Here is a 12,828-nt window from a genome sequence, read left to right on the forward strand (position 1 = left end):
CTGCCTGCCAGTCCACTGTGTGCGAGAAGATCATGGAGCTGCTGGGACAGAACGAAGTGGACCACAGGCAGCGGAAGCTGGTCATTCTGAGCCAAGACCGTTTCTATAAGGTCCTGACCACGGAACAGAAGGCCAAGGCCTTGAAGGGACAGTACAATTTCGACCACCCAGGTAGATCTGGACACCCTGACTTGAAGGGGACAAAGTTCCCCCATTAGCTTGTGGGCTTTGCCCGAGGCCCCAGGCTCCGGGCGGCCAGGCAGGGGCTGCTGGCCAATTGGAGCCCGTCAGGAAGCCCCTCAGGGGCCCCGAGTACCGACTGCTCATCGGTGTGTCCACTCCTGCCCACTCTGCTGCTCAGGGCATACCCCACTGCCCACCAGCCTTTTGTGTCCATGCCTGCCCTGGGGCCCTTGAGGGCAGCTTGTTTCCTTGCCTGGTTGGGGGCACCGGTGGAGGTGGAGTGGCAGGGCCTTGGGGGCAGTGAGCCACACGGCGCCTGCCCGCCACTGCTAGACCCCAGCGCGGGGCGGGCTCCATCTTCAGCTGTCCCCGGGCGCGGAAGAAACCCAGAAGTAGAGGGGGACCGAGGCGCTCTCCCAGCGCTGGCCCCGTGTCCGGACCTCCAGGACAGCGGCCTGAGTGTAGCTGCTGCCCCAGGGCAGCCCGGACAGGCCACGCTGCCACTTGCAGATGCTCCTTGGGGTCCTTGGCCCCCGCACCCAGCCATGGCACCCGCACCTCCGCCCCCCGGCGCAAGGCCACCCACACTGTGCTGTCGCCGTCCCCGCAGATGCTTTTGATAACGACCTGATGCACAGGACTCTGAAAAACATCGTGGAGGGCAAGACTGTCGAGGTGCCCACCTATGACTTTGTGACCCACTCCAGGTGAGCAGGCGGCTCCTGGGGGCGGCTGCAGGCGGGGAGCCGGCCAGGGTGCGGGCAGGCCCTACGTCGGGGTCCCGGGCGCCCCTCCCCCCATCCTGTCCGGTCAGTGCTGGGCCCCGGCAGCCCGTCTCTCGGCCCCGCCTCGCAGGTTGCCAGAGACCACGGTGGTCTACCCGGCGGACGTGGTCCTGTTTGAGGGCATCTTGGTGTTCTACAGCCAGGACATCCGGGACATGTTCCACCTGCGCCTCTTCGTGGACACCGACTCCGACGTCAGGCTGTCCCGGAGAGGTAAGGCGGGCGCCGGCCGCTGCCGTCAGCGGCCGCCCCGCGGGGGCTGAAGGAGCCTGTCCTGTCGCCGCAGTGCTCCGGGACGTGCAGCGCGGGCGGGACCTGGAGCAGATCCTGACGCAGTACACCACCTTCGTGAAGCCGGCCTTCGAGGAGTTCTGCCTGCCGGTGCGCTGGCCCCCCGCGCCCTCTGCACGTGCGCCCCCTTGCCTGGGAGAGCCCGGGTCCCCGCCGCTGCCCTGCTCTGTCTCAGGGGGGCACCTTTTGCTCTCCGCCCGGGGCTCAACTCAGTGGGTGCTTTGCCCGTCCGCGGCCCAGAGGCTGCATGTGGGGACACTCAGCGGACGGCCGTGCGCCTGCCAGGCTCAGCCTGGGGCCGGGGGGTGCGCGTGGTGGGGGGCTTTCCCTCCCCTGCCCCCCGCCCCGGCTCGGTCGGCCGCGGGGGCTGAAGGAAGCAGGACCGTGTGTTGTGCTTAGAGACAGCACAGAGGAACCGGGCCCGGGCTCCTGCTTCAGGAAACTGGGGTAGATGAGCTCTGTGCTGCTATTTAAAGAGCCCTGTTTTTTAAAAACATTCATGTTCTCGGAAGTTCCTGGAAAGTAATTAGAGAAGTTGTCAGTCTGTCACCCGTAACGACATCTGGCCAGTTGGTGGTTCACAGTAGAAGCCGGAGGGGCTTCTCAGCGGGGGGCGCAGCCACTCAGCGGGGCCCACCAGTCCGGCCTCCTGCCAGGGCCCGAACCCCAGGAGGTGCCGGTGGGGCGGGTGTCGCTGCGGCCCCAGAGCTGGCTCCGGAGCGCTGCTGCCCCCAGGATGGGTTCATGGGAAAGAGCAGGATCGAGGACCCTCACCACACCGGCTCTTCTGGGTGCCTCTCGCTCTGCCCCGTATCGACCAGGGACCCCCAGGCACGCTGGCTCCGGGCAGCTCCCTGCACAGAGCCTTACGACGCCCCTCTTGCCTCGCAGACCAAGAAGTATGCTGACGTGATCATCCCGCGCGGGGTTGACAACATGGGTGAGGACGGGCCCGAGGTGGCCCACGGCGGGGTGTCCGGGCCCCACCTCCTCCTCAAGAAGCCCCGAGTGTGAGGCCTGCAGGCCCACTGGTGGCACGGGTCTCAGGTGTGCGGAGGATCCCCGCTGCACGCTGTCTGGGCACCGCGCCGTGTGCCAGTCACCCCTCAGCTGGACCCTGGAGTCAGGGAGCCGAGTCCCATGGTGCCCGCGCAGCCAAGCTGGGGCCCACAGACAGCTGTGCCCGCAGGCCCCGTGCCCGCGCCCTGGCCCGGAGCCCGTGGGCGCCACCGCTCACCCACCTTGTCTCCACAGTCGCCATCAACCTGATCGTGCAGCACATCCAGGACATCCTCAGCGGCGACCTCTGCAGGTGGCATCGGGGGGGCACCAACGGGCGGAGCTGCAAGAGGACCTTCCCCGAGCCGGGGGGCCATCCTGGGGTGCTGGCCACGGGCAAACGGTCGCACTTGGAGTCAAGCAGCCGGCCCCACTGAGGAGCGGGTGTCGCCCGAGGGCCCCGATAGACACTTTCGGGGCCTGGGGGGGGTGCCCGCCAACCTGCAGTCACAGCCGCGCCCCCAGCCAGGGCAACCCGAGGCCTTCAGTCACCGGGGCGCCTGCCTCACGCCGGGAGACAGGAGTCCAGGTCACTGGCCACCGAATGCGGACGGAGTGCGGGGCAGGTCAGGGGCGCCGAGGCACCTGTCGGGGTGCAGGGCTGCGGGGTTCAACGGTGAGCCCACGGGAAGTGCTTCTCCAGAGCTGAAGCCTCGGGCAGGTGTTTGCTTTCTCGCGTGGACACCCAGGGCCGCCTGGTCTCGGCTCCGCACGCCGCTGTGCTGTGACCGCTGGCTGGCCGGCCTGTCAGACCTGCGGGTCTAGGGGGCTGCAGTGACCAACATCAAGTGCAGAAGGGGTCTCCCGCTCGCCTGGGCCCCCAGGCTGGCCCGTGCAGCGCAGCCTCTGCTCAGCGTGTGGCCCCCGAAGCCGGCTCCCCCCCGGCTCCCCAGTCCGCCCGCGGCCGCGCTCGAGGCCGGCTGCCGGCACGCGCAGCGTGGGCTCTGAGGCACTAACAGTTTTCTATGACCTAAGGTGCCCTTTGGGGAAGAGAATAAACAACAGCAACTACACAGTTTCAAAAAATTGTCCTTGTTCTGATTGTGTTTGTGAGAAGTCCGGCACAGTATGAGTCCACGGTGACCGTGCCCACGTGTCAGCGGAAGGACCTGGGAGGGTCTCGGGTCAGTGGCGGACGAGCCAGTCCTCGCGGCAGGGCTGAGCGCTGACTGCAGGCCCGTCACTGGGCCCGAGCGGCTGTGTCCAGGGCGCTGCCGCCGTGTCACGGGGGTGGGGCGAGGGGGGTGCCCTGCCTTCCTGTCTTTCTCTGCTGTGAGTCGGATGCTAGGCCAGACGCACCGTGTGTGGCTGGGCCCGGGGCTTGGGGAGCGATGACCCAAAGGGCCTGTTGGTGGCCGGGAAGGAGGACACAGCCGCCCCGGTCAGGCCTCCCGCCGAGCCGTCTGTGTCCTGCTAGTATTTCCGGATCAAGATGTCCCAGCTCTCTCGCCAGCGCAGGGCCTTGAGTTCGCTGGGGGATAGTGGCTTGTCCCCGTAGGTCAGCGGGCGCAACGTGTTGAAGACGTGGCAGGCGGCCGAGAACCAGGCGACGACCAGGGCGTGGAAGAGGCTTCTCTGGGGTCGGGACCTGTGTGCAGCGTGGGCTCGGTGCCGTCTTTCCCGGCCGCCCCCCCGCCTGCCGAGGGCCTTCCCTGGCCACCTCGCCTGCTGCTAGAACCTTCTGCTCTGAAATGCCCCCAAGCCATCCCGTCACGCCACAGGACAAGAGGCTGAGTCCGCCTGGAGGTGCTGCGGGCCGGTGTCCGGAAGAGCGTCCCGCCTTCCCAGCCACGGCCCATCCACGCGTAGCCCCGACGCCGCCTCTCGGCGCCCACCCCTCCTGCAGACTGAGCCACCCAGCCCCTGGCCCCACTGAACGGTGCGCCCCACCTGGGGCCGCAGCGGCCCCTACCTGCACAGGTGCTCACTGATGTGCTGCAGGAGCACCGGGAGGAGCAGGATCTGGAAGGTGAGTGCCGGCAGGTAGTGGTAGAGGAAGAGCGTCTTCTCCATCATGAAGAAGGGCAGGTAGTTGACCGCCCAGCCCCCGGCACACATGGTCCCGGCCAGCACCCAGCGCAGCCAGGCTCCTGGGGAGAGGCCGGCGTCACTGCCCCGCCCGGGCCTGCGGCCCCACCGGCCTAAAGCTCGGTGCTCCATCAGCTGCCCCCTGCAGACGGCGGCCCTGGGCCCAGGTCAGTCCCGTGTGCCTACCAGTGGGGTACCTGGCCAGCTGGGTCAGGCTCCAGGGCCACTGAGTTGGCCCTGGCAGACCCCAGAGGCAGGCGGCAGGGAGGGGGCGGCCCAGCCCCGCAGCCACCCGCCTGCGGGCGCCCTGCCTCCCCTCCCGCCCTGTGCTGAGGGCTCCTTGAGCACCTGGCTGCACCCGCGGGGTGGCAGGGGCCCCACACAGCACTCGCCGTGCTCCCTGCAGAGCGACTGGGGCAACGTGGGGACAGGAGACGGCAGCCAGGCCCGTGCGGCCCCGAGGGGCCCTCCGCGGGGTGGGCGGGCCGGCGCGGGAGACTCACCCTCGGGCAGGTCGTGGATGCCCCGGCGGCGCCTGAGCAGGTACCAGAGGAAGAGCAGCAGGTAGGCCAGGGTGGCCAGGCCGGCCGAGGCCCAGATCACGACGTTCCCCAGCAGGTGGATCTGCGCCTGCGGGGCGGGCACAGCGCTGAGGCCTCCTCGGAGGCGGCCTCGGGCCATTCTGCACGGGCGCACAGCAGAAGGACCGACGCACTCGGGGGGCCCGCCCCCCGGCACACGGGCGCCCTGCCACGCTGGGCCGGGGCAGAGGTGGGCGCCGGCCCCAACACTGCCCCAGGGTCCCCGGACCGGCCGGCGCAGCGAGCTCGCCGCGGGAGGGGGACGGCAGGCCCAGGGGCCGCCAGGAGGGGCTGGGCACTCCCGCACATCACCGGCCTGCCAGGGGGCGGGCCCCGGCCGCCAGCGTCACGGAAGGGTGGGGCTCAGCCACGGCCGCGGCGCCGACTCACGCTGGTCCTGGGGTGCAGCCAGTAAGCGATGTTGGTGTCCAGGGTGAGCCAGTCCAGCGGCGTGGAGCTGTACTTGTGCTCAGACTCGTCGCTTCGCACTGTCAGCATCCTCCACTGCCACACACCAGTCCCGGGTCAGGCGGCCCCGCCGCGTGGGCACCAGCCCCACCCCCGGCCTCCCGCGAGGGAGGGAGCACCCTAGGGGAGCCCGCTCGGGGCTCCACCTGCTTGGACTCGGGACTTGGACTCCAACCAGGACTGGTTCGGATTCTCTAGGTGCCACTGCCGCCGTGGGGTGCGGCCCGGGCCCCCCCACCCCGGAGCAGCCCGCTGGCCTCCGCACAGGCGCACCTGCAGCTCCGAGAACCGGGCCATGAAGCTCAGGTTGCGGCTGATGTCCACCTGCGTGGGGGAGTGCAGCTCCTGCTCCCGCTCCTTCTGCTCCTGGCCTGACAACACGCCAGAACCCCGCAGAGCGTGCGCGGGGGGCCGGGGCCAGGCAGCCCCCCCGCAGCCCCGGCCAGAGGGCCCCGGTCAGCCCCCACCCGTGACTGCACTCCCGGGCGAGGAGACCGAAAGCTCCGATCGGCCCACCGCCGACGAGCCCTCGGCCTCTCTGGGTGGGGGTGCTCGGAGGGGCCCCGAGCCCGCCCTGGCCCCAGCCCGACTCACTCTGGCCGTAGCGGTGCTCTTCCACGTTCCACACCGTGCTCCCGTGCTGACCCCGCGGCGGCTTCTCCCCCACCACCTCCAGCTGCCGAAAGCCCCAGTCCGGGAGGTGCGCCCCACTCAGCTGTCCAAACCAAGGGAGGTAGCGGTGACGGCAAAGCCGGGGCCACAGGAGCCCCCGGGGCACCCCCGGGGAGCCCCCAGCCAGGGCCCTGCGTGGACACCGGGAGCCCACGGCCAGAGGGCCCAGCCCAGCGGAGCCTTCACCTTGAGGACAGCAGACGTGTTCACGTGCACCAGGCGGACCTCCGACAGGATGGTCTTCCAGACCTCCGCGTCCGACTCCCTGTTCACGATGTCCTGCGCGAGCCGGGCGGCCGTCACTCCCCTCACTCCTCACCGTGGAGGCCAAGACCGTCACCGGTCCGTGGAGGGACCAGCCCCCAGGGGCTGGCAGGGCCCTGGATGCCAAGGCCGGCAGGGGCAGGTGGGACAGGCAGGGCGGCTCCTGCAGCCTCCGGGGCGTGGGGGGCTGTGCCGTGGGGGGCTGGGCGCGCCTCAGCACACCTGGGCGCGGGAGGGGACGGGGGAGGGCAGGAGGGGACGGGGGAGGGCAGGCCACCCGAGACTGCCTGCCCTGAGGTCCTGACCGCGGGTGATAACACAAGACACCTGGCCAGCGTCGGCTCGTCCTCGCTCAACTCACTGGACCCAGAAGTCACACGGCCCCGAGGGGCCAGAGGACCCGGGGCCCAGTGGGAGAGCACAGGGCCCGCCTCGCCCTGGCTGTTCCCTGAGCACCAGTCCCTGGAATGTGGGAGCCTGGGCTGAAGGTGCTGCTAGCGGGCGGGGCGTGCGCGGGGCCGGGCCGGGCACAGCCAGCCGGGCCTGGTGGGCCTGCAGCTCGGCACCCACCCAAGGCTCCCGCGGGGCAGCTGCACACACCCCACCAGGCTGGGCACTGGGGGACTGTGTGAGCGGCTGAGCAGAGGCCAGGGCACAGACCCCGCCCGGCGGGCACGGCCGGCGAGCCTCACCCGCTGAGAACCAGCTGCCCCAGCTGGAGCCCAGGGGCCCGGGGTCATCGGGAGGCCACGGGCATGACCCGGGGCTGTGGCTACAGCGGGGCTTGGGCAGGCTGACCAGAGCGCCTGGCCACAGAGACACCCAGGGCCTCGGGCCCCTGGCGGGGGCATCTCTTCTTGAGAAAACGCTTAGGACCTTTTTATCCCAAAGCCCACCCAGCTCGCTCCGCCCCTGGCTCGGCGGCCCAGCCGCCCAGGCCACGCACCGTGCCGGACTCACCAGCCTCCAGAGGCTCTGCGCAGGCATGGAGATGTTGTAGTCGATGTAGCAGGACACCTCCTGCGAGTGGGGCGTCAGGGGGGCCGCCACGTCGTGCCTGCAAGGCCAAGGCCGGGCCTGTGGGCAGGCGCGCTGCTCCCTCTGCGTCCTGCCTCAGGCCCGCGGCCTCGGTGCCCGCGGCCCGCACTCTGGCCTGGCAGCAGCGGGCAAGGCCTGGACGCCAGCAGCAGCCGTCAGAGCGAGGCCCAAGGGGATGGGGCGCGGGGGTGGGCTGACTGGGAGCAGGGCGCCGCCGGTCACCCTGGAGGGCCAAGAGACTTTTTGGTGGGTGAGGGGCTGCCGGGAGCGGTCAGGGAACCGGTTCCAGGCGCACAGGCAGAGGTGGGTGTTGGAGGGGAGGGAGAGGAAGCGTGGCCTCGGCAGGGGTCAGTTCTGAAGCCCAAGACCACAGGGTTTCCTGCTGGTGTGACCATGGGTGGGAGCCAGTGGAAACCCAGAGGCCGCGCTTCAGCAGAGGCCGGCAGGCGGCAGGCCTGGCGCCGGGAAGGGGCGCAGGAGCTGTGGGAAGGCCTCCGCGGAGCCGGCAGGCGGGTGCGGGCCGCGGCAGCGGGCTCCCCGAGCTGGGGGCAGCCCCCGCTTCCCTGCAGAGAGCACATCGGCCACCCTGCCCCCGTGACGGGCACCAGCCGCTTCTCGGGGACACTCACGTGTTGAGGACGCGGGTGGTCATGCCGTGGACCAGCTGCACAATGTCACCGTGCCGCACGGGTCTCGGGGGGCTGCTCACCACCAGCTGGTGCCTGGAAGACATGGGGTGCAGGTGGGTGGCGCCGGCTTCCCGGGGCCCCAAGTGCTCACGTGGGGGTCTGCGCAGCTGGTCTGGAGGCGCTCCTGCGCTGGCTCTCTGGAAACCCAGTCACTCCCCACATGCGGGGCTGCTCGCCAGGACCACCCGTCCCTCAACACGCACTCGTGAAGGCTGATGGGGGCCCTGAGCGCCGAAGCAGGTGGAGGGACAGCCAGGCAGGGTCGCTGCCCCCACGACTGCCCGAGCGGACAGTGGAGAAGCTGGGCCTCGAGTCAGGATGACCGTCCCAGCCCGGACGGCGCGCGGAAGTCTGTCCTGCTGGGGTGGCCGGGCCAGCCCGTGGGGCCGCAGGCCACAGCGCAGGGCCGAGGGCTATGGAGACTGCGCAGGGCCTGGGTGGAGGCGACCTGCGTCTGCTGCATTTTCAAAGACCATTCGGCCGGGACAGCTGGACAGGGGAGGGGAAGGCTGAGGGGAGCCGACCTTGGGGAGGGGGAGGGAAGCCTGGTGCAACTGGAGGCCTGGAGGAGGGAGGCCCAGCAAGAGGCTTCCCAGAGGGCTGGTGTGTGTGTCTGCAGGGAGTGGGAGGCGGGGAAGAGATGGAGCCTGCAGGTCACTCGTGCCCAGAGCACAGAGTGCGCCCCACAGGGAGCCGGGGGCGGGGGGGGCTGCACACCTCCCGGGGTCCTTCACCATCCACCAGTTGTTGACGTCTTTGAAGGGGTAACAGGTCACCTGCTGCTGGTGGGAGCTGCCTCGGCCGTCCTCGTACCTGCAAGAGGGTAGGTGGGGTCACACCGCTCCCAGGACTCCCCAGCAAGGTGTTCGGGGAAGATCAGGACAAACGTCAGCAGTTTCAAGGGGCAGAGCCGGGCGCCGCCGGGACCCCCCCCGGGGAAGCTGCGCGACCGGGACGCTGGGCTCACATCACGGGGTAGGTGCTCTGGTGCGAGTGGAGCCAGCAGGGCACGGGCTTGCCGAAGGCACTCCTCAGCGTGACCTGGGAGCCGTAGGCCACCTCCAGCGGCTGGCCTTGCGTGATCCGGGCGAGGCCTCCCTGAGACAGAGGCCGCGTTGGCGCGAGTGGCCGCCTCGGGCCGGCCCTGCTGTCTCCATACCACTGGGGCTGTGGCCCCCCGGAAGTTGCCCCCTGTGGGGCGGCGCGCTGGGCTCTTCCGTCCACACCCGCCCGGCTCCCCTTCCGCCCGCCGACCGGCTGGGGCAGCGGCTGCCCTGACAAGCAGCACAGCGGGGTCGCCCGCGCGGCCGGCAGCTCTGGCCCCGTCACGGCCTGAGGCTCTGCCACCGCTGTCCTGGGGGCTGGTGGTCCGCCGGGCGGCCAGCCCTGCTGCCATCCGCACGGTCAGTGTGTGGAGGACTCGCCCGCGGCTGCCTCTCCCCTCAGGGCGTCGCCAGCACTCGCCTGGCGCTGTTCACAGAGGGAACCCGGCGCGGCGCGCTCTCCCTTCCCGCCAGCGCCCACGTCTTACCTCCAAGCTGGCCTGGAAGGCACTGGACATGATCTGGTCGTGGGGCCCAGAGCGGTAGAGCAGCCTCAGGTGGACATAGAAGAACAGCAGGTACGTGGCCACGGGGACGGCCAGCAGGGCCCCGGCTCTGGCCAGCAGGTGGCAGAGCACACGCACCTGCAGGGAGAGGGCGCTGCAGCTCCCGTGGGGCCGCCCCCACCCGCGCCCGGCTGCACGGCCCACGGCAGCACCTACGTTGGACAAGGTCCGGTCGCCCACGAGGTGCCAGGCCTGCACGGCCGCGGCCCCGAGCACCAGCAGGTATGTGAAGACGCCCATGTACTTGACGCTGAAGAGACACGGTTCAGGGGAAGGCCGAGTGAGACGCCACAGGAAGCCGTGGGCGGCTGGGGCCCGGTCGGCGGCACTCACCCCACGGCGCAGGAGCAGGCCACTCCGGTCAGCGTCAGCCAGAACCACCAGCTCAGGGAGAAGGGCCTGGGGACACGCAGAACAGGCGAGGCTGCAAGGCCAGCGAGGACGCCTGCTGCCAGCAGGGCCATGCCCGGCCCCGCGCGGGCACCGGGACACCCCCAACATCGGCCCGCCAGAATTCCTTTCAGCTAGAACCTTCTCTAGCTGATTTAGGCCGGAGAAGCGAGGGCAGATTCGTGGGCTCAGGGCCCCCCCAGGTGAGCAGGGGCGCTTCCAGCGAGCAGCCCGCCCCACGGGCCGGCACCAGGCCTCTCCGCTCGAGGCCCAGGACACCTACGTCCCGCGCCCGCACCTGTGTCTCTGGGCGCTGGAGAACTTGAGGTAGGACAGCACAGCCAGCAGGTCAAAGAAGATGAGCGCCGACTCCAGGAGCACCAGCCGCGACTGAGTGATCAGCGAGTTCTCTGCAAAGGCACGGGGGTGGTGGGGGCGCCCCGAGCAGGGGACACGTCCCGGGCACCACCGCACAGCAAGTGCCGGAAGGGGCCGGGCCCAGGAGCACGCGGGCAGCTGCTCGGTGAGGGTGAGCCTCCCTGGCCGCGCCTGTCTCTCGCAGAAGCGACAGTGCGAGCGTAGCTGAGGATGTTACTACATGGGGTGTCGGGCCCCCCGCCTACCCAGCGGCTCCCTGACCGCATGGGGTGTCGGGCCCCCCGCCTACCCAGCGGCTCCCTGTCCGTCTCAACCGGCCGAGGCCTGGCAGCCGTGCAGGGAGTGGGGAGCGCATTCTGTGAGGGAACGCCCGCCCCCCGCAGCTCCCCGGAAGGTCTGAACGGGGGCTCGGCCCCCGGGGCAGCGCTCACCTATCAGCAGCAGCAGGGCGGCCCCCACAGCGGCACCGTGGGAGAAGCCCAGCTCCCACACGATCTGGTAGGCCAGGGGCACCGACAGCGCCCCGGCCAGCGCGGGCAGCAGGCGCAGGGAGCACACGGGCACGTTGCTGCTGTATTCTGCAGGGCAGGCAGAGAGCGGGCTCCAGGGCCGGGCACGCCCCCGTGAGGGCAGTGGCTGTGCTGCCAGGCTGGGGCTGTGGCGGCCAGACCGCAGGAGGGGCTCGGAAACCAGCTCTCAGAAAGCGGGGCGCCGCCGCGGGGCTCTGAGACGCACCCCTGCGCGAGTTCACCCCGTCTACTGCCGAGACTCTGTGGACACCCGGAGGGCGCACACAGGACGGCCGTGCGGGTCTGCGGTGAGGCGCCTGGTGCCCAACCCGGTGAAGCCCTCAGCAGCGGAGGCGCCAGCGGGCAGTGGGCGCGGCGGCTCTTCCCACCACCCAGGCGAGGCCGCCCCTGGACTGCGGAGCCCGCCCCGCGGTGCTCTGCGCCTGAAAGACACCGCCCCGCCGCCAGACGCAAACGGACGTGGGAAACGAAAGGGCGTCTCACCTGCTCCAATTCTGTTCCACAAGAAGTTACCGTCGAATCCCCCTAAATAACCTACAACAAAGGCGCGTCAGCAGCCGGCCGTTCAGCGAACCCTCCAGAGGAGCCGGCCGCTGCAAGCAACCCGACGGCTCGGCCGGCAGCTCCCGGGGAGGCGTCCTACCTCCCAGGGCCAGCAGCATGTGGCCGAACGGGGGCCCGCTGCCGTCCAGGAAGAAGACCCGCTTCATGTAGAAGGAGATGTACTGTCCGTAGTACACTTCGTCAAAGCTGCAAAAGCACAACCCGCACCACGTTCCACTGGAAACTCGACCCCCCACGCCGGCCGGGCGAGCACAGCCAGCTCGACCCTGACCAGCCCCAGCCGCCCTGTCTGGCCCAAGCCGTCCTCCACCATGAGGACGGAAGAAAAACCCACCAGAACCCACCCAGCTGGGCCTCAGGAACACTGCCGACACCGACTGCCTGCCTGGTTTTTGATTTAGGGGTGCACTACGAGCCCACTTCCTGAGTGGCCTCACGGGACGGGGTCTGACCCTCCCGCACATCTGCATCTGAGTGGACCGGGACCTGGTGCCCCAGAGAAACGGGTGTCAAGGGGAGAAACGCAAAAAATGCCCCCTCAGGACAGCTGCTCGGGCAAAGCCGTGGCTGCCACGGCCCTCGGGTTTATGCCACGGGGTGGTGTGGCCGCGAGCCAGCTCACAAATTCCTGACTTCGTTAAAAGCAAACCACCGTGGTGGGGGGGCGGGGGGGCCTCTGAGGGGTCGGGGAGGGGGACCGGGGAATGGAGTCCATTCCAGCACTTGTGGGCCAGTCTGGCGCCTTCCACCCCAGAAAGTGGGGAGCACACGGCCTCATCAGGGGAGGGCGGCCTCATCAGGGGAGGGCGGCCGCCCCGGAGTCCCGACCGCCATGGTTTCCCATCGTGACAGCACTTCGGGCTCAAAGACATGAGCTCCCACTTCATTCAGCCTCGGCTCCTGCACCCCGCGATGGGCAGGCAGGAACGGGGCTCTGCAGGGGCCACGCTGGGGCCAGACACACCTGCCTGGGGACAGCGCTGCCCGCCCCGCCCAAGCTGCGCCAAAGGCCCCAGGGCCTGGGCTCACGCTGAGGGCCCCCACTTACACCACGGCCCGGGGGTAGGTGAGGCGCCACAGCCGGCTCAGCAGCCCGGCGGCCGTCAGCGCCACCACGGTCAGGTTGATGTGGGCAGTCACCACCACCGGGCGCTTCAAAAGCCCCAGCATCTCGCGGAGAAGCTGCCCCGGGGCGCGCTGGAGTGAGGGAAGGGCTGGGAGTGAGCTGCGCGGGGCTCAGACCGGCTGCAGAGCGGGCCCGGACGCGGACCTGCGGCCGTCGGGCCAGCGCGGCCGGCC

General features: G+C 70.0%; 2 protein-coding genes across 3 annotated transcripts in view; one reads left to right on the plus strand and one right to left on the minus strand.

Annotated features, from left to right (window-relative positions):
• UCK1 (uridine-cytidine kinase 1) overlaps window positions 1–2,717 on the plus strand; it is a 7,451-nt gene extending 4,734 nt beyond the window's left edge. Inside the window, exons 4-9 of the mRNA XM_004677239.2 lie at window positions 12–171; window positions 794–890; window positions 1,039–1,181; window positions 1,255–1,349; window positions 2,151–2,199; window positions 2,514–2,717. Coding sequence (XP_004677296.2) covers window positions 12–171; window positions 794–890; window positions 1,039–1,181; window positions 1,255–1,349; window positions 2,151–2,199; window positions 2,514–2,695 — 726 coding nt within the window. The 3' untranslated portion in view covers window positions 2,696–2,717. The remainder of the gene's footprint in view (window positions 1–11; window positions 172–793; window positions 891–1,038; window positions 1,182–1,254; window positions 1,350–2,150; window positions 2,200–2,513) is intronic.
• Window positions 2,718–3,714: 997 nt separating this feature from the next.
• On the minus strand, window positions 3,715–12,729 carry POMT1 (protein-O-mannosyltransferase 1). 2 transcript variants are annotated; one of them, XM_012721325.1, is made up of 19 exons: window positions 12,578–12,729; window positions 11,609–11,715; window positions 11,449–11,499; window positions 10,867–11,013; window positions 10,356–10,467; window positions 10,001–10,066; window positions 9,824–9,917; window positions 9,590–9,745; window positions 9,026–9,156; window positions 8,776–8,871; window positions 7,999–8,091; window positions 7,292–7,388; window positions 6,254–6,346; window positions 5,990–6,110; window positions 5,669–5,766; window positions 5,318–5,431; window positions 4,850–4,976; window positions 4,231–4,408; window positions 3,715–3,906 (listed from the first exon to the last, which is right to left on the minus strand). In XM_012721325.1, exons 1-19 carry the CDS (start codon window positions 12,697–12,699, stop codon window positions 3,732–3,734), a joined length of 2,178 nt encoding a protein of 725 aa, XP_012576779.1. In that variant the 5' UTR covers window positions 12,700–12,729; the 3' UTR covers window positions 3,715–3,731. The 2 variants fall into 2 exon arrangements, with proteins under 2 accessions (XP_012576779.1, XP_004677297.1); XM_004677240.2 differs by having other exon boundaries at window positions 9,590–9,917.
• Between the last annotated feature and the right edge of the window lie 99 nt (window positions 12,730–12,828).

This window comes from Condylura cristata, unplaced genomic scaffold (assembly GCF_000260355.1).
Source record: "Condylura cristata isolate star-nosed mole 26May11 unplaced genomic scaffold, ConCri1.0 scaffold00006, whole genome shotgun sequence".
Lineage (NCBI taxonomy): Eukaryota > Metazoa > Chordata > Mammalia > Eulipotyphla > Talpidae > Condylura > Condylura cristata.